Source organism: Scleropages formosus, chromosome 21, assembly GCF_900964775.1.
Source record: "Scleropages formosus chromosome 21, fSclFor1.1, whole genome shotgun sequence".
Taxonomy (NCBI): Eukaryota; Metazoa; Chordata; class Actinopteri; order Osteoglossiformes; family Osteoglossidae; genus Scleropages; species Scleropages formosus.
In genome coordinates this window covers 11331030-11355811 of record NC_041826.1, presented here as the reverse complement: position 1 = coordinate 11355811, position 24782 = coordinate 11331030, and the positions used below count along the sequence as shown (strand labels likewise).

Here is a 24782-nt window from a genome sequence, read left to right as displayed (position 1 = left end):
ATCTGTATAGTGATTTACCCATTTATACGGCAGGGTAGTTTCTTTACTGCATCCATGCAAGGCAAGGACCTTGATTAAGGGTACTACAGCAGGAGGTGGGATTTGAACCTGGGTCCCTTGAGTCTACCACTAGCCTGTTACCCTCCTTCCGCTGTGGTTTATTACATGTCCATGACATAGTGATATCCAGGCCTCAGTAACTCAGTGGGATGTCACATAAGTACTTAACAACAGGGACACCTACTCTACGGACATGGAAGTGCTCCCAAACTGAAGGATCCTCAGAAGGCTGAGGTTTACCTTCAGCTCACTTCACAGCAATAAATGAATGATATGACTAAATGAATGCATCACTCTTAAGGCGGTCTGCTGACCTTAGGGAGCATTTTAGAGTTTGTTTCAGCACCTTCTGTTATGCCTCCCCTGGGCTTTCTCTTTTTTCCTAACATTGAGGCCCTTCATGATCACAACAAACAATTTCCAGAGGTGAGCAAGCGCAACATCGCAGTAAAATTTCAATTCTCAGCAAGTCGTTTAAAGTAAATGCATGCACCGATATTCTTTGTTCACCAGCCATCCCGGATTCTTTTTCTCCATGATGCATGTTGTTCTATTCGGTCCAAAGAAATTGTGAGGGACAAAGTAAATGTTTGGTCATTTCATGTGTGTCTGCTGTGTCCCACCCACACGTTTCCCCTTCTCAAACATTGCTGCACTTGAGGTCGCTGTCAATTAGAGTCCTGTGTGTGTGATTAACACTCTGGGTACAGTGCTGATACTCAGACATTTCCTTCCAGTGTCTTGTATCACATTGTCTCTCGTGTCACTCATGTACCTGCAATTCAGAATTACACTGAACAGGTGTTCAGCGCTGCTTTACATTCATTTACTCGTTCACCAGAAGCATTTCTCCACAGCCTCTACTCCCCACATGGGGCCACCTTGAGGAAATGGGTTCTTGGGACATGGAGTGGCACCACAGCGGCGGGAAATGCTTTGGACTCTGGGGTTCGAGGTACCGAAGTACAGACTATGTGACCTAGACGTACAGAATTGGCTCGAGGACCAGACCGGGTGGCTTCTATCCTCCTCAGTCACTCAAACCGTGACTGGCAGCTGGAGGTTGTCTCCTTTGAGTAGGGAACCTCTCAAGACAGTGCTTGCTCCAGCCTCAGCAGTCCTGCAGGAAGATTCCAGCGTTCACTCGGGTGGTGATGGAGAAACCCGTTGGGACGGTTTACCCGATCTGAACCCATCAGATGAGTTGCTGTCACGGTTCTGTGGCCACAACAAACAACATATTCAAACATAAGGTAACTTATAAGCGCACTTTGCACTTGGATCGGGAAGCTGCGGACAGACCTGGAACATCCAAGCGAGTGCAGAGGGTGTCCATGGAGTGCTGAGCAGAGGCATCTCTCACCTCCAGAAGAGATTTTCCGACAATAACTGGAAAGCAAAGGACTTTGAAAGAGAGCTCCAAAGAAACACAAAAAGCAGGCAAGCAATTTAAACATAAACCGCTTCATACACTTCAGCATCAGACTTAAGAAAAGGCGGGAAGTTTAGTAAAGTTTCCACTAAAACCCGTACAGACACATATAATTCTGTGCCAGTAGAAGGCGCTGTTGCTATATAGCTCCCAAATAGCCCCCCAGCAAAGAGCAGAGGCTGCCAGCAGGGTCCTGCGTGGGCTGCTCATGGGGCACCACTGCAGGTGTCGGTGCTGCCTCCTTAACCGCTGCGGCACCTGCGTCTCGACTTTTGCACCTGTGTTTGTTCTTCCGAGCTCCGTCTGCTCCTTTGCCATCTTTCCCTCACTTTGTACGGCTGGCCGTAAAGCAGGCGGAGTTCCAGCTCACTCAGGTCCCCGAGAAGACAAAAGGACAACAAGACCCTGCGATGTACAGGCGATCTTAACAAAGTCCATATAATTCCAACATCAGCATTTTGAATGTTTCAGTGCTGCCCAGTGGGGGGGCTGGCTGGCTGTGCGGACTCGCACAGCTTAACTGCAGCTTCCAAGCAGCTGGTTTTAATGAATAAATAAATAAATATTTGGAGATTAGCAAACAGCCCTCACGGGCCACTGACCCCACACACATGGTCTGTGACTCCCTTCCAGGGAAAAGGGGGGTGATGTCACTCAATGTCCAGCCCATCAGCTATCTCCCGGAAAATGTCCAACTTTGGACATTTAGGTTTGCCGCAAGAGGAGGGGATTCTGAGCAGGCGTCTCGCTGGGACCCTTTGCCCACCTCGTGTTTTGCAGACATCATGTAACAAACAACGAATCGATTCCTGGAAAGGAAGTAACGCCCAGCCAGGAGGGTGCAACTGACCGCCTGGGATTTAAGGCCAGGGGTGAGAGTGGGCTGAAGGGGTAGAAGGGAGCGGTGCAGGAAGAGAGTATCCACCTCACGATGAGTCTCTACAGAAACATCACCTTATTGATGTGCCTGGGCATCACCTGGCTGCTGGGGGGCGCTGCCGCACAAGCGGGGTCCGATCCAATCAGCATGGTAAGTGAGCAAGAAACAAGAACCACGCCTGCGTCACATTGTCTGCTGAGTCAGCGTATAGCCGGCCAGGGGTTCTGCGGCTCCGCACTGGGGATCATGTGATTCCCACTGAACGACCTTCTTCTGAAAGGTTTTGGACTATCTTCTGCTTCGTATCCAGCTGTGGCACTTTTTCAAACACCTTTCCGGGGTCCTTCCTGAACGACAGAATTGTGACAGCTATGGATGCGTCAACTATGGTACAGCAGGTGGCACAGTGGTTAGTGCCACTGCCTCGGGAATTGAAGGAAATAGGTACAAATCCCACCTCTGCTGTAGTGCCCTTGATCAAGATACTTTATTCTGAACTGATACAGTACAAATTACCCTGCTGCATCAATGGGCCAAATCAGTGTAAGAATTGGAACCCTGTTAGTTGCTTTGGTCTAAAATGTCACCTAAAAGGATACATGTGTGGACCCCGAATGGGGTAAGCAGGCCCTGAATACCAGCCACCTTTAGTGCCCGGGTGGGAGGGATAAGGGAACAAAAGCAAACACTGATAGAGCAGATCTGGATGTGTGTGTGAACTCTAACTGTCACTGTGATGTAATATTTGAGGAGATGGTTTTATTGACCGCACGATTTTTTCCAAAATGGTAAATAGAAAAGTCATCTAACCCCTTGTTAAAGAGGGGATCTCAAGGTGCTCTACTGTTGTATCCAGGATGCCATTGCCCTGGGACAAAGATGGCCTTCCAAGGATCCCTTAGCAACAGCCAAAATTAACCTGTCTGACATCATCAGGTGAGTCTGTCCACATCCCACTGAGCTCATACTTATACTCAATCCTTATTATATTTATCAGTATGGAAATATGAATAACTGTTTTCTCATTGCATGTGCCATTTATTTACTTATTCATCTGCCTACCAGTTTTGTCACCATATATATGTATATACGTCTTATGTATATTTGTTGTACATTATATGCTGCTGCAACAAGTGGAATTTCCATCCATCCATCCATTTTTCCATTGATTCATTCAACATATATTCACGGATTCAGAACAGAACATCAAATGCACCACCCAGCAGGGTCCCTTTTTTTTTTTTTTTTACCTCCAACAGTATCATAAATAGTATGGTAAAATATTACCACAGGAGGTCAGAAAAATGTTGGTCCCCCAGTGTAATGCTGCTGAAGTGACACTCTGCTCTTCTCATTCTCACCCTTCCAGCTCCGAGTCGATGTTTGAGTTTCGCACCTTTGACCCAGAAGGGCTTGTGTTCTACGGTGATACACAGGATGGCTGGTTCGTTCTAGGGCTGCGGGGGGGCGTCCCCGAGATGCAGATGACCGAGGGAGATGCTATAAGCTACACCTGGGGGGGGCCCAGGCTCAATGACGGGCAGTGGCACAAGGTAGCGTTCAGGTCAGGTTTTTGACTGCACTGTCCCTGCTCCACCCTCCATTTGTGTCTTCTGGAAAACACTTGGACTAGAGTCCTCAAACACACCCATAGCGGAAGGTTAGGGTTAGTACTGTCCTCCACTTGGAGCTCCACTGGCTCCTCACGTCACAGGACTTAAGCCAGAAGTTGGTTTGTATTTTGTTTTGTTCATAACTGCAAAAGTCACTTTTCCTGGTAAATTGCACTCAGTAACAGATCAATAATGCAGATATAAAAAAATAATGGCGACATTGTGCCATTTATTCATAGGATGGGTTCTGTAAAAGTCTCTGATACAGCTATAATAGATAATGTATTATAAAACTCAACACTTCAAGCTACGTTAAAATTACCCGGTGGTATGAATGGGTAAATAACTGTAAATAGATTAACATTGTAAGTTGCTTTGGAGAAAATTGACAGCGAAATGAATAAGTGTAAATGTAATGTAAAAATGAAAACTAATTTAAAATGACTGAAAATACATTGTTTCCACAAACTCCTACTGAGTAGCAATTGTCGATCAATTCATCCTATAAACATGCACAACATTTCCTCATCCTGTTATTAATCACTGGCACACAGGAGCACCAGACAGGAGCTGTAGACACTGTGGAATAGAGGTGAATGAAGGCGGTCACCCCTTCCTGGATCAGGGCCTTGGCATGGTGGAAGGTCTTGCGTGATCTAGGGATCTCCAGAGCTATGTCGTCGGGAGCATTATGCTCCTGGTAGGGTCTCCCAAGGTGAACAGGTCTGGAGTGAAGATCCAGACTAACATGATCCAAAAACCTCCATGAAAAATGGAAACAGAAGAATGTTTACCCTGCCTGGATTAGGGTCACCGGAACCTACCCCTGGAGCCAGGCCTGGGGGTAGTGTTCCTAGGCGAGCGCCTGGTGGCCAGACAGCCCACGTAGCCCGGCCGGGCTCAGCCTGAAAAGGCATCGTGGGAGGGCCATGTGGGCCCACCACCTGCAAGGTCCAGCATGGGGGTCCAGTGCTATGTATACCTGGCGGCAGGAGGGGGCAGGGTGGCGCATGGCATCGCGGCCCCTCGGAACGAAAACTGGCTCTTGGTACGTGGAATGTCACCTCATTTGGGGGGAAGGAGCTGGAACTGGTGCGGGAGGTTGAGAAATATCAACTAGATATAGTTGGGCTCACCTCCACTCACAGTGTTGGCTCTGGAACCAAACTCCTCGATAAGGGGTGGTCCCTCTCCTACTCAGGAGTTGCAAGAGGTGAGAGGCGCCGGGCGGGTGTGGGGATACTTACAAGTCCCCGGCTGGCTGCCATACAGTTGGAGTTTGCCCCGGTGGACGAGAAGGTCGCCTCAATGCGACTTAGGGTCGCAGAGAGGAAAACTTTGACTGTTGTGTGTGCTTATGCACCAAACAGCAGTTCAGAGTATTAGGCCTTCTTGGAGAAGGTGGGAGGGGTTCTGGACAGGGCCCCACCAACAGACTCCATTGTCCTGCTGGGGGACTTCAACGCTCACGTTGGCAATGACTGGGAAATCTGGAGGGGGGTGATTGGGAAGAACGGCCTGCCCGATTTGAACCCGAATGGTGAAATGTTATTGGACTTCTGTGCTAGTCATGGTTTGTCCATAACAAACACCATGTTCGAACACAAGGATGCTCATAAGTGTACTTGGTACCAGAGCTCCTTGGGCCAAAGGTCAATGATCGACTTTGTAGTCGTTTCTTCTGACTTGAGGCCACATGTTTTGGACACTCGGGTGAAGAGAGGTGCTGAGCTGTCAACTGATCACCATCTGGTGGTGAGTTGGATCAGATGGCAGGGAAAACTGATGGACAGACCCGGTAGGCCCAAACATTTAATGAGGGTGTGCTGGGAATGACTGTCAGAGGACCTTGTCCGGAATGATTTTAACTCACACCTCCAGGAAAGCTGCTCCCATGTCCCAGAGGAGCTAGGGGACATGGAGTCTGAACGGACCCTGTTCAAAACCTCCATTGTGGAAGCAGCCAGGCACAGCTATGGCCAAAAGCTTGTTGGGGCCAGCCAGGGCGGCAACCCGAGAACCCGCTGGTGGACACCGGTGGTGAGGGAAGCCATCAAGCTGAAGAAGGAGGCCTTTAGGGCCTGGTTGGCTCTGGGGACTCCTGACTCAGCAGACAGGTACCGGCAGGTGAAAAAGGCAGCAGCGGCTGCGGTTGCAGAAGCAAAATCCCAGGCATGGGAGGAGTTTGGAGAGGCTATGGAAAACGACTATCGGTCGGCTTCAAAGAGGTTCTGGAGAACCATCGGGCAGCTCAGAAGGGGTCGGAGGAGTTTCGCTCAGGCTGTGTTTAGCAGGAGTGGAGAAACTCTGACCTCTGATGAGGAGATTGTCGGGAGGTAGAAGGAGCACTTTGAAGAACTCTTAAACCTGAGTGATATGCCTCCCTTACAGGAGTCAGGGCCAGATGCTTTCGGGCTGTCAGAGTCCATTTCCCTGGTGGAAGTCACTGAGGTAGTTGGTAAGCTCCACAGTGGCAAAGCACCGGGGGTGGATGAGGTCCGCCTGGAAATGCTTAAGGCCCTGGATGTTGCAGGGCTGTCATGGTTGACACGCCTCTGCAATGTTGCATGGACCTCGGGGATAGTGCCCTTGGATTGGCAAACTGGGGTGGTGGTCCCTATCTTTAAGAAAGGGGACCGGAGAGTGTGTGCTAACTGTCGGGGCATCACACTTCTCAGCCTCCCTGGGAAAGTCTATGCCGGGGTGCTGGAGAGGAGGCTCCAGCCAATAATTGAACCTCAGATTGAAGAGGAACAATGCGGATTCTGCCCTAGCTGTGGAACAGTGGACTAGCTTTTTACCCTCTCACAGATCATTGAAGGGGCATGGGAATTTATTAATCCAGTCTACATGTGTTTTGTGAACTTAGAGAAGGCCTATGACTGTGTTCCCCGGGAAATTCTGTGGGAGGTGCTTTGGGAGTATTGGGTACCGGGGTCACTACTGCAGGCCATTCGGTCCTTGTACATACGGAGGGAAAGCTGTGTCCACATACTCGGCATTAAGTCAGGCCTGTTCAGTTTGGGTGTTGGACTCCGCCAAGGTTGTGCCTCATCTCCACTCCTGTTTGTGGTTTTCATGGACAGGATATCAAGGCGTAGTCGAGGTCAGGAGAGCATTCTGTGTGGGAGTCGGAAGGTGACGTCTCTGCTTTTTGCAGATGATGTTACCCTTTTGGCACCGTTACATGGCTGCCTCCAGCACGCACTGGAATGGTTTGCAGCTGAGTGTGAAGCGGTGGGGATGAGAATCAGCACCTCAAAGTCTGAGTCCATGGTTCTGTCACGGAAAAGGATGGTATGCCCCCTCCAGGTAAGGGGAGAGTTTTTGCCCCAGGTGGAGGAGTTCAAGTATCTTGGGGTCTTGTTCACAAGTGAGGGAAGAAGGGAGCATGAGATCAGCCACAGACTGGGAGCAGCGGCAGCAGTAATGTGGTCGCTGTACCGGACTGTAGTGGTGAAGGGGGAGCTGAGCCATAAGGCGAAGATCTCCATTTACTGGTCGATCTACGTCCCTACCCTCACGTATGGTCATCAACTCTGGGTGATAACCGAAAGAATAAAATTGCGGATACAAGCGGCCGAAATTAGTTTTCTCCGCAGGGTGCTGGGACTCTCTCTCCGTGACATGGTGAGGAGTTTGGACATCCAGGAGGAGCTCAGAGTAGAGCCGCTCCTCCTTCACATTGAGAGGAGCCAGTTGAGGTGGTTCGGGCATCTGATAAGGATGCCCCCTGGACGCCTCACTTTGGAGGTATACCAGGCACGGCCAACTGGGACAAGGCCCCGAGGTCGGCCCAGGACCCGCTGGAGGGATTATATCTCACAGTTGGCCTGGGAACGGCTGGGGATCCCCCAGGTTGAGCTGGAGGAAGTTGCAGGGGACAGGGGCGGCTGGGCCTCTCTACTCTCCCTGCTGCCACCACGACCCTTTTAGGACAAGCGGGTCAGAAGATGGATGGATGGAGGCGGTCACACACTCTTCTTTCATTTTGGTACCTTATTGCCGTCTATTGGCTCGGTGTGCAAAAACAGTTAGTAGTTGTTAGGCCTGGAAATTTTCTAAAGTACAACAGTGAAGAAAGTGCAATGAAGAAAGAATCAACAGGAAAATTCTGCAGGATGTGGCCATTGGTAACATGAGGAGTACCAGTGTATGCTACCAGTATGATAGCAGTGTATGCTCTTTCCCAGGGTACATTTCTCTGAGCTCCAGGCCTGGTTTCTCACTTCCCAATGGCCTAATGAAGAACCTCGTGCTCAGCTTACGCTCCTGGTGCCCAAACAATAACGCCAAAAAAATTGGCTGGCTCTCCTGCCCCACAGGTGGAGGTGAGAAGTGAAGGAAGTTTTGTGAAGCTGGAGGTGGATGGCAGCCTGGCGCTCATGGTGGGCCTGAACTCCCTGGGGGCACCAGGCCGCAGTCATCTGAGAGGACAAATGCGTCTCTCATTGGGGGCGATGCTCATAGAGCAGGAGAAGCTCTATCATCCGGTCAGTGTGTGTTTTGTGTGTTTTGTGTGTTTAGTGTGTTCAGTGTGTGTTACTGGCATGTGGTCAGTCTCAGGTTCTCATTGCTTCCGCAACCTGAATGGAACTTTTAATACCTCCAAAAATTAAATCTTTTCAAGGTCATTGTGAGCCATGGAAAAATGCTTGAGCTAGCTGAATTTTATTATTATTACTCACTACTGTTTTTATTACACACTTATTACACTATTATTACTGTTTAGAAATTTAATATTTAACTTCTTATCTGACACCTCTCACCAAGGTGACTTACAGTGTTTGTACACTGTTGTAATGAATTCCACAGAAGGGGTTTACCATAGCCTTCCTCCGCACTTGTTTGGATTGTGGACATGGGGAAAGCATGCACACTCTGCAGAGTCTGGGCCCGATTTGAACCTACACCCAAATGCACAACTCAGGCACTGCAAGGCACTAGCACCACCCACTGTGCCGCAGTACTAAGCATGGTACTGTAGCATAACACGCAACCTTCGGAATGCATTTCAACAGCCCTGACCACCTCCCTACCTGCTGGCCTAAATTTTTATCTTTTTTATGTTCATACACACACACACACACATTTTCTGAACCGCTTGTCCCATACGGGGTCGGGGGAGCCGGAGCCTACCCAGCAACACAGGGCGTAAGGCCAGAGGGTGAGGGGACACACCCAGGACAGGACGCCAGTCCGTCACAAGGTACCCCCAGCGGGACTCGAACCCCAAACCCAGCAGAGTGCAGGACCTGGTCCAACCCACTGCACCACCATGCCTCCCGTATGTTCATACATTTTTTTACATTTATCTTATGCATTTTGTACATTTATCCTCCAAATATTAATATGAATTTTGAAGGTTAATTGTAAAAATAACCTTTCATACCTCACTGGGACCAAAACCCAAAGTATGTTTGCTGTCTGGATCTTTTCTGGAAAGTCATATTTTCCTGCTGTTACCTCTCTTTTCGGAGCAAAATCAGCATCAGTCTGCGCACACAAGAGAGAAGTCCAAATACGCTGCTACACAGAACACTGTGCGGTTGCGGCCAAACCATTTTAGCCAGTGCTGCACACAAGCTATATGCCACTATAGGTCCTGACCGTGACAAATAATTGTTTTTTTTCCCCCCAATTTTGAGAGATGGGACAACGCTTGTCAACAGCTGTGTGTGTGTTTTTCTGTTGGTTTCAGCTGGTGCTGCCGATGGATGGCTGCCTAGCAAAGGGCAACTGGCTGAACCAGAGAAACCTATGGGAGACGGACACCAAGCTGGACGCAAAGCTCTGCCTGGGCAACATCAGGAGGGGCAGCCATTTCTCTGGCCGGGGCTTGGTGGTGTTCAACACATCTGGTGAGAAAGAGTCATGTGGTGTGGTGAGGAAATCAAGTTTGCCATAGCATATGCATTACAGTGGAATGGGACCTCTGCTGGAAATGAGTGCAATTTCGACACATTTTGACATGTCTGGCCCAGGAAGTGACCAGCTGTAAGTTGGTACTGGGCGGCTGTTGGCAGCCAAATTAATTCATCAACAAATAAACACTAAAGTTAATGCTGGGAGGGATTCAGCAGCTCTGAGGGAAGGAAGGAGCTCATTCCACCCCAATGGGGATAAAACTTAGAACCTGCAGACCTTTATAAAAAAAATCTAGAGAACTTAGAAAATAATAACAACATTAAAAAGGATTTCAGAAGTATGATCTATTTAAAAAGTATATTCTATTAACAGAAAATTGCATTTAGCTGATGCTTTTCTCTGAAGCAACTCACAACTATTTACCCAGTTATACAACTGGGTAATTTTACTGGAGCAATTTAGAATAAGCACCTTGATTAAGGGTACTATAGCTGGAGGTGGGAATCAGGCCTGCAACCTTTGGGTCCAAAGGCAGCAGCTCTAACCACTACACTATCAGGTGTCTATCATTAGCATATGAATCACAAAAAAAGGCATCTTCAGACATGAGTTTATGGCATCTGAGAACTACTTAAAACCTTAACGTGCAACAACCCAAGATTGTGCCTGAGATGACATCATTATAGAGTTACCTATGAATTCCATTAATACCTCCTTTGTTGTTCTCACCCCATTCCAACAGACTCCCACTCCCTCCCTCTCCCTCCCTTACCTGCACACCTGAGCACTCAAGGAGACATCATTGTGGAGATAGAAGGAGACGGAGACATCAAGGGTTTGACTGGCTCTCTCCTCAACATCCAGACCCGCAAAGGGGAGTCACTAGTGACTGTCATTTCCAAAGAGGAGGTATACACACCATATACACACATTGATACAGATATACACATTGACAATGATGTGGTGTCTGTGGCACCCTGCAACATCTTTCCTTTGACTCAGGAGCTGGTAGCACATCTGGGAGCAGAGGTTCATGCTCTCCCAGTGGATTCCAGTGTGGAAACACTGACCCTGATGTTCTCCGAGCAAAAAGTCCTCGTGCAGTACGGACCGAAGAGCGTCCACTTTGACCTGAAGCATCCACAGGACTGGCGCTCCCAGTGGACCGAGGGGCTCTTCCTGACTTTTGGAGGGGTGCCAGGTGGGTACTCAGTGAGCCTCCTTTTTAAGTGAAAATACACTGTACCCATTTACCTCATGGAGTGGATGTGTTTATCATTTGTTAAATATGGATTGGTTGACTGAGCCTGGATGATTTCCAATGCAATAAAAATGAGACTACCCCTCATCTAAAACTGCATCCCTTTGCAGCTGTGAATAGTTCACTTCGTGATGTGTCTGATGTGAAAAATCCCAGCTGATTCCAACCCCGCGCTTTATTTTCGCAGATCCCTCATACCAACGTGGCTCGGACTACCTGCTGGGCTGCGTACGCAGAATCAAGGTTCAGGATCGGGACGTGGACCTTGACCGGGCACTCTACAAAGACAACTCCATCAGCTCCCACAGCTGCCCTCATCTCACTGCAAAGTGAGTCCAAATTTTTGATGATGAATGACCCAGCTCTACTGCACACCTCTTAGACTCTCATGTCTGACCCCCTGCATTCATTACCTGCCCACAGAATAATTAACGACTCTATGAATTTCTCAATCATATTCTACGTATGTCTGAAGTCCAAGGAGAAATAAACTGGCTGTTTTCTTACATTGTCTTTTTGGAGCAAAGTTGTGATAAAATTTATGCTGCTGTGTTACCTCTTACTGTGAAACCCTACATTGAACCCCGCATCCACTGTTCCTGTGAAGTCTCTCTTCGGCACACTCTTTCACTATCATCTCTTTGTATGCTGGTGCCAAAGCTCCCAAACATCAAAAAAGTACTACTAAGAAAGTATATTACTAAGGATATAATACATTACCAGTCACAAGTTTGGCTTCACTTGCTGGAACAGCATTTTTACCCAAATGGCAAGTGTTCATTTTCATTATACTTAATTTTACTGAGTAAATAAAAAAATCATTAAAGATTACAAGCAATAATAATGCACACGCAGTTCTATTTAAAAAAAAGCACAAAAACATTTTGCACAATTACCAATCATAATTTAAAAGTAAGAGAGGTCCACTTAACTGACAAACGTTGACATGATTTAAATCGTGAAACACTGTAAAATTATAGTGTACCATTTCTTGCGCTACACAAAAAATACTTTCTTGAACAGATTAATGAATTGGTAGAAATGAAATTACTATGCAAATTAAGTAACCTTTTTATAGTTATGAAAATTATCTTGGAGGATTTGTAGCGAAAAGGAAACCTGTGGTATTCGTCGTATAATTTGACTTCTGTTTCACGTATGTAAGAGGCTCCGCAATTCTGTACTCTGCAGAGACATAAAACGCATGTCGTTCCCGCCCTTTACTTCCACGCACCACGTGTGATGCCGGAAGCTGAGTCGCGCGCGTCAGCTTTTTTTTTTTTTTTTTTAAATTGTGTCCAGCTTGTATTATTGTGCCTCACTCACTGCCGGCGTCTGCTTTATACGTAATGTTTCAATAAGAGATATCGATGGGCTCTTTGTAGAGGGTGCGGACCCTGGCCAGTGGGGAGTCCGATGCGCTCATGTTATAATAAATATATTTATTATTTCTAATACTCGTGTAAGTTGGAAACTGTGGTAAAAGTGAGCTGTGGGGGTCGAAGCGAAGGGTGTAACTCTGGCTGCTAAATTCATCTTACCTTCTCTTACGGCAGAGACACGTATTATGGCTCACGACCTCCGTCCTCTCCTACTATATCTGACTTTAATTTTAATTGGTATCAAACAGAATATTACTCAAGTGAAAATATTTAATATACGGAGTTCAGATGAATAATCTGAGATTCTGAGGAGGGTGGACTCCCGTTTTATTTTTGAAAACGGTTTTTCGCGAAGGCTTCAGAATCTTATCTTTGTCCAGTGAGTAACAATATAAACATTGAGATTTCTAACGCTTTTTTTCCCCCATGGAAAATGAAGTTTAAGAATGTTATTAACCAATTCGTTCGATAGTAAAGTAACTCTGTGACGCGGTGGTCAGATCATGACTCACATCGTGAGTTTTCTGTTTAAACACAATTCCACACGTTATGGAATGAAAACCTCGACATATTTCTAAAGCTCTCAATTTCAGCAAAATGTGTCTGCCGGAAAATGACAACAGAAGAACGTCAATGCAAATATTTCGCTGGAATATAAAAGCGCGCACATCTACGAGAAAAAATGGGTTGATATCTGGGCATCCGGACACGAGAGGGTGGCTCGCGACGCCGCTCCCTCTGCACCTGTCCAATCGAATTTCCCTTGGCGAAGGACCAGGCTGATGGAACGCTCCGATTGGAGAAGACGAGCGGCGCGAGGCGCTCTGTCGTCTATTTCTGACGCGCGAAGGTGACGGGCGGATGTCCCGACGATGAGAATACGGAGGTGCGTGTGACGCCTTACAGAGACGTAAGGTAATCAAAGAAATGATCATTTGTTAGTGTGTTAAGACAACCGCCGGTCTGTTCCGGGTGACCATGGATTTCCTGTTGGGCGGCGCGGCCGCCTGCGGCGCGTGCCTCTTCACGAACCCGCTGGAGGTGGTGAAGACGCGCATGCAGCTGCAGGGCGAGCTCCAGAGCCACGGCTCGTACCGCGTGCACTACCGCAACGTGTTCCACGCCTTCTACACCATCGGCAAGGTGGACGGGCTCGCGGCGCTGCAGAAGGGGCTCGTGCCGGGTCTCGTATACCAGCTCTTCATGAACGGCGTGCGCCTGGGCTCCTACGCGCTCATGGAGGCGTCGGGCTACATCCACGCGGACGGCCGGGTCAGCGCGATCAGGAGCACGGCGGCCGGGGCCGTGGCGGGCGTCGTGGGCGCCTTCATGGGCAGCCCCATCTACCTGGTGGGTGGCGGCGCCAGGGTACTCCTGCCTCGAGCTTTGCCCGCGCCGAGACACTCAGAAATTCCAGAGATGACGTAATCGTCACGCCATGGCAACGGCGACGCGCTCCTTTGTTGCTTCCTTTTTATAGAAATCGTGTGTCTGATGTAACACTGTACAATTCTGGTAATCCACTTTACGATAATTTTGCCGTTAATGCAGCAGGGGGATTTTTACTGTATCAATTCAGTGTAAGTACCTTGAGCTTGAGTAGGACAGCAAGAAGGTTGGACTCGAACCCAGGACCCATAGGCAGAGATGGAGTGTAACCGCTCCTCTATTGATTGGTCACACACGTGGACAGTTTTGACTGAGAAGATTGCTTTAGAAAAGTCATGTGATATACAGAGTTGTGATGCAAAGACCTTTCATGTGCAGCATTGTTGGTGTTCACTTGTGAGCGCAGGTGAAGACACACCTGCAGAGTCAGTCCACATCCTCCATAGCTGTGGGGCACCAGTACAAACATCAGGTGAGTGAGTGGTCCTTCCTGCACCTCATCTAGCACGTTTTGAAAACCTGCTCCTCGTCAGTGGAGTTGAGCCTTTGACATACCTCTCTGACCTCTGTCCTCCGATGGCCCCCAGGGGATGCGTCACGCCCTAATGGCCATCCACAGGGAGCATGGCATTCTGGGGCTGTGGAGGGGCTCCAGTGCAGCCTTACCCAGGGTCAGCATTGGGTCTGCTGCTCAGCTGTCCACTTTCTCTGCCTCCAAGGAGCTCATTTCTGACCTCCAGGTGTGTGTGTGTGTGTGTGTGTGTGTGTGTGTGTGTGTGTATATATATATATTTGTTTAATTTGACTTTGAATATGAAGGTGTGTCCCAACTTACCTTGAATAAGAGCGAACCAAGCCTGTCTTGTTGCCCTTAGCAACCTAGCAACCAGGATTTGCTAAGAAGAGCTTTAACACTGAACCGGCACCTGAGCAAGTCACACACACACGTGCACCCTGTGACGTGAGCGCACTTGTGTATGTGTGCAATTCAGGAAGTGCGGCTGTCCCCCCCCCCCCCCCCCCCCCCGCAGGTGTTTGCCAAAGACAGCTGGCTGGTGGGCCTCAGCGCAGGCATGATCAGCAGCATGGTGGTGGTTCTGGCCATGACGCCCTTCGACGTGGTCAGCACCCGGCTCTACAACCAGGCTGTGGATCACACGGGCAAGGTGAGGGTGCCGTGAGAGCGTTAGATTGAGGTGTTCCCCAGTTTAAACACACAAAGGTGTGTTTCTCAACACGGTGCTTTGAAATTTTCAAATTGTTTTGATAACCCTGCTGCTGACTGTGTCTCCTGCAGGGAATGCTCTACCAGGGTTTTCTGGACTGTTTCTCCAAAACCCTGAAGAAGGAGGGTCTCATGGGTCTCTACAAGGGGCTCGGCGCCTCATACTTCCGCCTGGGTCCCCACACCATCCTGTCATTGCTCTTCTGGAACGAGCTGCGCAAGATCTACCGCCTGTACAGGCCGGCACAAGGTGCTCCACCGTAACAGTCCATGGTGCAGATGGGTCAAAACAAAAGCTGCCTGCATTTGCAAAGAAGCTGGAGTTACTGTAAAGAAACAGCGGGCAAAGTGACGCAAGGAATGTCCCCCAGAGGCGCCCAGCTGAAATGTGCAGGCTGGTGGGACCCTCCATTTACCCACATCCACAGTGTCCATTGCAATCAGTCTCCTTGGTAGCCTCTTAGTTGTAGATGAGTCACGCAACTCGGCTTGAACGCAAGGTAGGAAATCTAGGATTTGGTCAGCTGAGTCCCTGGGGGGCAACATGACCCCTCCCCAACCTTTAATTAACCAGCTCATCATTCCATGCATGCAGTCACCCTAGATGCGCTCTTGTTCATTCCTGTACAGGGAGCAGAGAATGGAAAAGCTGTAGGGCCAATGAAATTGGTCTAATAATACAGGCAGGCCCCAGATTACAAACGAGTTCCATTCCTAAGTCTGTCTTAGTTGAATAGTTGTGGATTTCATCGGAACACAGCCTTTTGCATGCTCCATTGTTTTTGTTTTGTACTTTAAAATTGTCCTGATCGTTGACCGTCTGTAGCCTAACGCTTTTCCAATGTTTGTTGGTGTTTCACCTTTTTCCGATTGCTTTACTATTTCCGCTTTAGTTTCAATGATGATTGTTTTCCTTTTCTTTGATGCATCACGATCACTTGCATCACATTTACACTTTATCATGGTTATGGGGGTAAAAATGAAAGTCAAATACAGTAGGACACGAGACACTGTTAAGATCAATGTGCTCCAACTGAAAAGAAGGAAGTCTTTGTCCTACCTCAGGCTGATGAGTCAATGAATCGCTGCAGGCGTGCAATGTTTTGATGCGCGTCGCAAAGTAGCACCTATTTGTTATTACAAACCATTGTATGTAACTCGAATTTTTAATATAATAAGCTTTACGGGGAGTGGTTCGCAACTATCGGTTGCACGCAAGTCAGATGTTCGTAACCCAGGGACTGCCTGTAAATAACTTGATTAATTGATGGGGGGAAGAAGACACTGCATTCACAAACATCCAAACGGTTTTAGGTAAAATCAAGTTTTTTTTTGTCATGAAGATTAAGTGGTAGGGGAAGATGGAGGATCTAAAAGTCATGAACTTGACGCGAGTCTCCTGGACCTGGTGACATTGAGTGAAGATGAGAACCACTTTTTCTGGTACCATGAGGGCATCCGCTCTGCCCTAAACGTATGATTTCTGCACATTCTATCTTCCCATTACACTCTCAGCAGCTAATTTTATCATGAAATCATTAAAAACTATATTAATGACCTAACTGAATTTACTCACACAAGGCCTATATTAAATTTACTTTTTTAATAACAAACCTGTGTTTTGTTTGTAATTGTTACCTAAATAAAAATGTTACATTATTGCTAAATACTTGTCCAATGCAGGGTCGTGGTGGTCCGGAGCCTGTGCTGGTAACACAGGTGTGAGGCAAGGTAAACCATGAACGGACACCACTCCCTTACAGTACAATCAATCACACACACTCATTCACTCACACATATTAAGGACAATTCGTAGTCCTCAGTCCACCTGAAACATGTCTGTGGGCTTTGGGAGGAAACCCACAAACATGAGGAGAAGGTACGAACTCTACGCAGACTGAACTGGATTTGGTTTAAATGTGTAGCTAAGAACTTTTACGCAACAGCATGACCTGCTGTGCCACTGTACCGCCCAAAGGCTGAAATGACCTCTTTAATAATAGTTTTAAATTACAGGAGAGGAAAACAGAAAAAAACATCTAACCATGAAGAAAAGAAGAATAATAAACTTCTGGAGGTTGAAGTACCAGTGCCTCCCCCCCCCCCCCCCCCCCCCCCTTCACTGCACTTCATTTTCCAATTATTTCAACACCTTGTGACCAAAAAACCTCACGACTTGCAAGAAAATATCGATTCATCATCAAGTCATAAACTTTAACCGTCAACACTCTCAGTAACACACAGTGTACATGTGGTCAAACTGACAGTGTCTTGTCTGTCATCGAATCTGCAGCAACATGTGGGTGTTACACCGGAGTGACAAGGGGGATGACCCAGTACCGGTGGTAAACAAGGTGTGGCGCCCCCCCCCCCACTGTCCCATATCACATATCCTTTTGAGTGTGATGAAACAGATAAGAGTCCAGTTGTGCTGGGAGAATCCAGACCTGAACCCCCCCACACCTCCCTGACGGGAACCCCAGTAGGGCCTCCTATCCAAACACTCCAGCATCCAGGATCTTCAGCGACTGGAGCAGCTGCTGAAAGTCCTGCACAGTCCAGGGGGGTGTGGTTTCCGCTGTGCTGACGATTGCGCTGCTGCTGAGGGCACTGTGAGGGATCATTAATAGGTTAATTCAGCTGTACAACTACTGTAAGCAACTTACACTGATCTACCCATCTATTGTATACAGGTCATTTTACTCATCAGTTCAGGTTACCTTGATCAAGGGTATTAAAGCAGGACATGGGATTTGAACCCAGGTTCTTTGACTTCAAACCACCTGCTGGTCCACAACCAGTGAGGAGACCATGAGCTGAGGCTCACCTGATGCTGACGGGGTCATTGAATGTCACCAGGATGTCGGTGGAGAACTGCGGCAGGCGGAACAGGCCCAGGTAGACGTCTAAGGTGTTTTTTGCCTGTAGGAGAGAGGCAAACGGGAACCCCGAAGAATGAAACTAAAGCAGTGCTGGTGCTGATGGCCCGATGCTCTCGCACCCGTGCTCCATTAACAGCTAGTATGTCCAGTTTAAGGGTGTTCAAGTTTTATATGAAGTGTTTACTGTTTACTACACTGTCACACCTTGCTGAGCTGAGTGAGCAACGACCTCAAAATAACGTATGAATTACGCATCACGATATTTCAGCAATTTACGCTTGAGTATCCCTTACCCTCTTGTTCCAATGTGCCCTTACTGTAAAACATAGTGATGTACCCAATGCAGGAAATTAACCTCCCCCCACAGTGAGCCCCCCTCAGCCCCAACTGAACACATGCACCATAGAAACGGAACACTGAGGGCTCCTGGAACCCAATCCAGGACTACAAGTGAACAGTGCTGGTGTGTGAGTGAAACACATGCTCACACATACAGTATGTGTGCGGCTGAAGCCTCACGTACGTTCATGAAGTCATAAAGTACATAATGTCACCCACGTGATGAGCACCGGCCACCGACCTGTTCGTTGAACTTGGAGACGAGCTGCGTCCCGCTCAGCATCCAGGCCGAGCTGCACTCCCGCATGGCCAGCTGCTCTCTGGGCAGGGGGGTCACAGCGTTGACCTGTGCTGCCCTGGGCCCCGCCACCTCGTTGCTCTGCGCCACGTCCTCAAAGTGATACCTGTCACACAGGAGGAAACGTGCTTGTTTTGGAGCTGAACACACAGCTCATGTTTCCTGTCCCTCCTGCTCACTTACATATGAGAAAGAACGACGGTCATGAATAGCGCTCCCCAAATTTCGCTGACCGCCACACCTCATCTTACCCTTCTCCACAATATCTGCCACGACAGTAACTCTTCTAGACATTTAAGATGTGTCAGAATTTATTTTTCACTTTTTCCAAAACATTTAAAATATGGGGTTTGTATTTTGAGCTAATTACAGAGTTACACATTTACACAGCTGGCTCATTTTTACTGTGTCAATTCAGGGTAAGTACCTTGAGCAGGAGGTGGGATTTAAACCTTGGTCCTTCAATTGAAAGGTAAGAGCTCTAACTGCTACACACCCCCTAGTGCCCATGAACTCCAATTAAAATGTGCAGGTGAAATTAAATTCCACATATTAGTGCGTGGCTTCCCAAGGACCCGCCGTCCTGATAAGTTTATATGCGTAAACAGACAAAGAGGCCCACAGCCACGCCCACTCCAGCCTCGTTATGGGTGCGGTTTGGATGAGATCAGCGTGACCGACACTGATCGCCGGCAGGTACCTGGCTGCTGCGCCATCCTCCACGTGACCCTGGTACTCAAGTAGCTCCACGATGAGGCTCTGGTCCGTGTTACTGTGAGCAAACACCTCCTGGTTGTCTGGGATCTCCCTTAACTCACTACACACACACACTGCAGTCAGGGACAGTACACATTTACTTCATGTCTACTGAAAGGCAACAGGCAGCCCTTCAGATTCAGCACTACATTATTACTAATATTTCACTCAGTGGAACAAGTTACAGTATGTGATTTATATGGCTGGGTATTATTATTTGTATTTTATTGTTATAATAATAATAATAATAATATAACAATAAAAACTGATGTGAGACCTTTCTTCCCCCTTAATACATCTGGCTGTTGCAATGTTGTGACATTGAGGCCTTAATACATACTTTTAGATCTTGCTTTTTACAGCACAAGTCACACGTACTCTATGCCCTTACTATAGTAAATGTAGACTGTTGAGTCACACCCACACAGCCCAGCAGGACAGTGTTATTACAAGCCCGGCCCCGGATCAGAACCGGAGCCGAGCCGAGCACTGGAAGTGCGTACCTCACATCGCACGCGCCCGGTGGGACCACAGCGGACAGCGCGCCCCCGAAAAGAGGGCGAGGCTCCGTCCCGTTGATCACGTGACCACCCGAGCGCTCCATTCTCCTCACTGAGCGAAGGACAGAAAGAGACGACAGACGGTTAAGAGTTCAGAGACACAGGCTTAGTGTTCGTATAAACGGCTACCATGGCAACGAAGTCGAAGGGAACACAAAAATAAATCATAAAGGCGCCATGTGCACGCGGCACACCACCATGAGGAAAACACAAAACAGAACTGCTGTTTTGAAGTGTGTTCGCGTGTTGCTCCTCCTCGTCGTGTATTTCAGCGGAACCCCAGCGGTTCGCTCTCTTGGGACACGGACACAAAAGCGGACGCGCGCTGTTCTCATTTACAAACAAACAAACTGAAATGTCACGACGACTCACACAGGCACCGCCGAGTCCAGAGAAAGCGGCTCATGGAAGTGACGTCAAGAGCGCGAGACGATTCCCCCTCCCTGTCCAGGGCGCTCCAAGTGAATCGGTGCGCGCGACGGGCGTGCGGGCGAGGAACGTGCGCGCCCCCCAGCGTTCAGGGACGCGACGCGAGTGTGCGACAGGGTGTAAAACACGCTAACGCTTGCAAGGAGCAGAGTGTCAGGAGCAGTGTCCGCGCCGTGCTCTTTAATTATGCTTCAGTCCAGTCACACGCACACACACTCTCGTAGCTTCACTCCTGCTTCAATAAGCTCCATCATATTAAAATTGGGTGAATTCATATATGCCATGGGGCTTATGGAAAGCGATGAGAGTGCCCACACCTCAAGGGTGACAAATGAGGTGAATAAGTACTAAGGGCTCCTGTGCGAATTTTTTGCTTCTCTTACGACTGAGATTTCTTGATTTCAGTGGTACTTTACAGACCCACTGAGATCAACAAATCTTTCTTATTATTATGAGAAATAATAAGCATGACCCTCGTTGTAGCAGTCCCAGTCCACTGTACATTACACTTGCATTATTTTGTGTGGCGTACATCTCAGAAAATACAATGTGTACATTACATTAGGAGAAAGAGACAGTTGCAGACGTGTGATTCTTTAGTAAGCTTAGTTTGTTTCTTTTCACTTCATGCACTGATGTTCTTCACTGAAGTAGGTGCACAAAACTCAATAGATGATAACTAACCATTCAGTCAGTCAGCTTTCCATCTCATCCAGGGCATTTTACTGTTGCAAAGACACACTGCGATTAATCTTAACACACACATCAAGCACAGAAAAGTCTAAATTAACCAAACGTGGAAAATGTGGAAACGATTCCACCAAAAGAAAGAGTTCAGCCAAGACTTTGGGAAAATCTGTTTAATCACAGATTAAGGTGTGAAGTCAATGATCCTTCCTGGATGCAACTGAGCTGGTAAATCCAGTGTGTTCTTCTTGCTCCCTAGCTGCTTCCTGGAAGCAGAGCCCACACACTGTGATTTCAATTGTGCATCTCTACACCATGCTGTTACTAGGATACCGCTTTTGAATCCCATAACTCCTCTGACACTTGGTGGCACCTTCTCCCACTCTGTATGGATCTCAGTACCACCTGCCCCTTGATCTGACCTAACCCTAAACCTACCACACACCCTGACCTTGACACTAATCCTGGCCTGGTAAGGGACCTCAGAGAAGGAGAGAGCCTGCTACAGTGTAGCTAGTGTAATTTGTAACTTCCTGAATGGGACTTATGGCTAAATTTAATAGTAGGTTATTTTAAAATGTCTGTGAGCTCAGAAATAGCATAAGGAGAAATATAAAAAACATGTGCCTATCTTGCCCCCATTTCTCATCCCCCAAAATGGACAGGTGAGGATACAGAGTGAGACTCACAGACACACACACACATTTTCTGAACCGCTTCACTTAGCCAGATTAGAATTCACTACGAGAATGATGTCATATCAGCTGTTCCAAACCCACAGGTGTCTTTAGCATCCTTAGTGTCCTTAGGACTCAGCGTTGGTTGACGAAGGTATCTTGAGCTTCTTTAGAACTTGGTTTTGATCCACACTCAGGCCAAACCTGTTAAGTTAGTGCTGTGACTTGGACACCTGAGTTCAATTCCTGGCAGTCAGATGGAACATATGCTGCTATTGGATGATTGACAGTACAGTGAGACAATCATGTTGTTCCATGGAGACTGGATAGGAGTCTCATTGGCTCCAGCACTCATAGACTCAGTAATCTTACTGTCTTGTGTCTGAGGGTAAGGATCTGGCCATTAATGAGCCCTGTTCAGCAACAGAAAGCCCAGACAGATGAACCACATGCAAAAAAATGGCTTCCTGCCTTTCCAAAGAAGAGTGGAAGAGAGCTGTGTATGGAGATGTGAGTATGAAGATGAAGAGCTGTGGGGTACAACAATATTCCACTCCAAGTTGCCACTGATCTACAACTGCTGCTTCCTCCAGAGACATTATTGCTATGATTGTCACCCCCCATACTTTCTATGAGCACGTGACCTCATTTTTGTATGCATTTTTGATGGCATAATTGTAAGCAGGTTCCAGTTTTTCCAAAAACACTCATCCTCAGCAATGCGTCATCAAGCACCCATGGCTACCGTCTAATAGGATACCTGTTAATGACCGTTAACTGCTGACCAGCACCTGAAAGAACCTTTCAGAGCCCTCTAGGAGCCAACCTCACACACACATACACACACACTGAGCAGGACTTTGTTTAGCATGAGCACTTAACCCACACTGCATTTCTTTCTTTGTCTTTCTATCTTTCACAACTTGCTCCAGAGAGGTCCAAAGCCACAAGGAATTACACTGCTGTAAATACACAGAAAGTGTGTGTCAGCGATAGAGTGCAGCTGTTCTGGGTCTTTTTTTATCCCCCTTCACTTTCTTCTTTTTTCAGCACCATTATCTTGATCCCTTCATGATCTCACTATAATCCAGCTCATCCATGCTCTGCACAGTGCTGTGTGTGTGTGTGTGTGTGTGTGTGTGTGTGTGTATGTGTGTATGTGTGTGTGTATGTGCAGTGACTGGATGGTTTGCAGAAACAGGGTCCTTTGAGTGCTCTCCTTTCACTGTGTTTGTAATTGTGAGTCAAATTCGTCACTCAAGGTAAAAGCACAGTACATCATTCCTCGTACTCCACTCCCATGGTCTGGCCTTTGTCTTGAAAAGAAAGGAAAGTGTTGCATCTCCTGGAAGCTGGATGTCATGGATACTTTCAGCCATTAATATGGCTCGAGTCGATCAGCGCTACTGGTGATGATGTTGCCTTGAGCTGTTGCTATGGATACAGGTGGTGATGGAGAGGGATGTGAAAAGGATTCATGTTTCCATGGCTTTGGTACTTGAGGTTAAGAGCCGATGTCCAGCGGTGTGGTCAATGTGGTCGCTGATTGGCTCACTGTGAAGGATGAAGTGGTCACTGTGACCTGGTGTATCAGCACAACACACACTCTGCAGGTCATGTACAGCCATGCTGGAAGTGAGGCAATCAAGAAAAACAACACACTTGCCATTTAATAACTTATGTGAGAACAACAACCTTTCATTCAAACTCGCTGCTAAGGGAAGATTATCCTGTGTTGTACCACATTTTCCATAGAAGATCACACTAAGCTCTATGGTACAATAGTAGGGACCCACCTCACAGCTGAAATGACACATGTTTACTTACATCCTTCAGTCTGGAACTGCTGCACCACCTGATGCTGATTACATGCTAATTGGGAAAGAGGGCAAAAGAAAATAGTCCTGGGGTTTTTCCCTCAAACATGTGGTCAGGTGATCTGAAAGACCTCAGAAACTCTAGATCCTCAGGAATATAGAGACTTAATCCATCCAGGATGAAGAGCTAGAAAGTGTAGATGGAGCCAAGTGTCTAGCTGATACCCCTTTAGCAGTGAAATCCAACATAAGAAGACACATGAGCCAAACTTAATAGATGGATGTATAACATAATATCCCAGCCGCACCACTCAACCCACAGCTCTGTACCGGCAGCAAAATATCATGGTATAAACTTTGCACCTGACTGAAGGATGTTTAAAGATTTATCATCATCACCCAAATATATATTTTCATTAGTTTCACATGAGACATCCAAGTGCAGCATACCTGTAATACACCCAAATACATGGATACTGTAGGAATAGCATATTTCATTTTTTCCAGTGTTTTTATGTGTCTGCTGTACTTCCAGTTTGCTCAGCATATGAACACAGGCTGAAGACAAGAGTATTTTCTGAGTGAGAGAGATAGAAGTCGTGCAAGGAAAGGTCAAGCGAGGGAGAGTGAGAGAGAGAGAGAGAGAGAGAGAGAGAGAAGTAGAGACGAGAGATCAGGGCAGGGAGATAGAGGCACAGGCAACGAGATGAAGAGATGATCCCACAAGCGCCTTTAGGACCTGGACACTAACATTCCCAAAAGATAGATAAAGGGAACTGGGGACAGGAGCTCCGTTCAGGACAGTGGGAGGCATCCTGCTCTGGGACTTCATTTGCTTCGCTCCACATTATCTCCTTTTGGAACTTCTCACTGCCTTTCACCAAGAGGGGAGTAAAGTAAGTGTGATGTGTGACTTGTGTCTAACTGGGTCTTGCTTTGTGTGTGTGTTTTTTTTTCTTATGGTTTGTTTCACACACAGTGGAAGCTAATAGTGATGTTAATTTGCACAAAATGGGGCAGCTGGTAGTATAGTGGTTAGCGCTGCAGCCTTTAGACCCAATGGTTGCAGATTTGAGTCTCACCTCCTGCTGGAATGAATGAAATGGATAAATAACATAAGTAATTTAACACTGGAAGTCGCTTCTGAGAAAAGCATTAGCTATATAAACAAATGTAAAATGAGACCAAGGAGCACAGGTCTGTCGGATAGGGTCTACAAATCCGTAA

General features: G+C 47.4%; 3 protein-coding genes across 6 annotated transcripts; 2 read left to right on the top strand and 1 right to left on the bottom strand.

The window, feature by feature from the left end:
- Positions 1 to 2357: 2357 nt before the first annotated feature.
- On the top strand, positions 2358 to 13445 carry LOC108918792 (sex hormone-binding globulin-like). 2 transcript variants are annotated; one of them, XM_018726338.2, is made up of 9 exons: positions 2358 to 2522; positions 3229 to 3308; positions 3742 to 3925; positions 8311 to 8478; positions 9687 to 9846; positions 10596 to 10762; positions 10856 to 11054; positions 11302 to 11443; positions 13269 to 13445. In XM_018726338.2, the coding sequence occupies exons 1-9, from the start codon at positions 2424 to 2426 to the stop codon at positions 13348 to 13350; spliced, it is 1281 nt and encodes a 426-aa protein (XP_018581854.2). In that variant the 5' UTR covers positions 2358 to 2423; the 3' UTR covers positions 13351 to 13445. The 2 variants fall into 2 exon arrangements, with proteins under 2 accessions (XP_018581854.2, XP_018581855.2); XM_018726339.2 differs by lacking the exon at positions 13269 to 13445 and having other exon boundaries at positions 2359 to 2522; positions 11302 to 11625.
- A 9-nt stretch (positions 13446 to 13454) lies between these two features.
- Positions 13455 to 16709, top strand: slc25a35 (solute carrier family 25 member 35). The gene is made up of 5 exons (XM_029247355.1): positions 13455 to 13846; positions 14292 to 14357; positions 14473 to 14625; positions 14917 to 15051; positions 15183 to 16709. The coding sequence occupies exons 1-5, from the start codon at positions 13475 to 13477 to the stop codon at positions 15372 to 15374; spliced, it is 918 nt and encodes a 305-aa protein (XP_029103188.1). The 5' UTR covers positions 13455 to 13474; the 3' UTR covers positions 15375 to 16709.
- Positions 16710 to 17061: 352 nt separating this feature from the next.
- Positions 17062 to 20395, bottom strand: rangrf (RAN guanine nucleotide release factor). 3 transcript variants are annotated; one of them, XM_018726203.2, is made up of 6 exons: positions 20318 to 20395; positions 19889 to 19997; positions 19330 to 19446; positions 18573 to 18735; positions 17938 to 18032; positions 17062 to 17720 (listed from the first exon to the last, which is right to left on the bottom strand). In XM_018726203.2, exons 1-6 carry the CDS (start codon positions 20349 to 20351, stop codon positions 17603 to 17605), a joined length of 636 nt encoding a protein of 211 aa, XP_018581719.1. In that variant the 5' UTR covers positions 20352 to 20395; the 3' UTR covers positions 17062 to 17602. The 3 variants fall into 3 exon arrangements, with proteins under 3 accessions (XP_018581719.1, XP_018581721.1, XP_018581720.1); XM_018726205.2 differs by lacking the exon at positions 20318 to 20395 and adding an exon at positions 20138 to 20307; XM_018726204.2 differs by lacking the exon at positions 20318 to 20395 and adding an exon at positions 20167 to 20307.
- Between the last annotated feature and the right edge of the window lie 4387 nt (positions 20396 to 24782).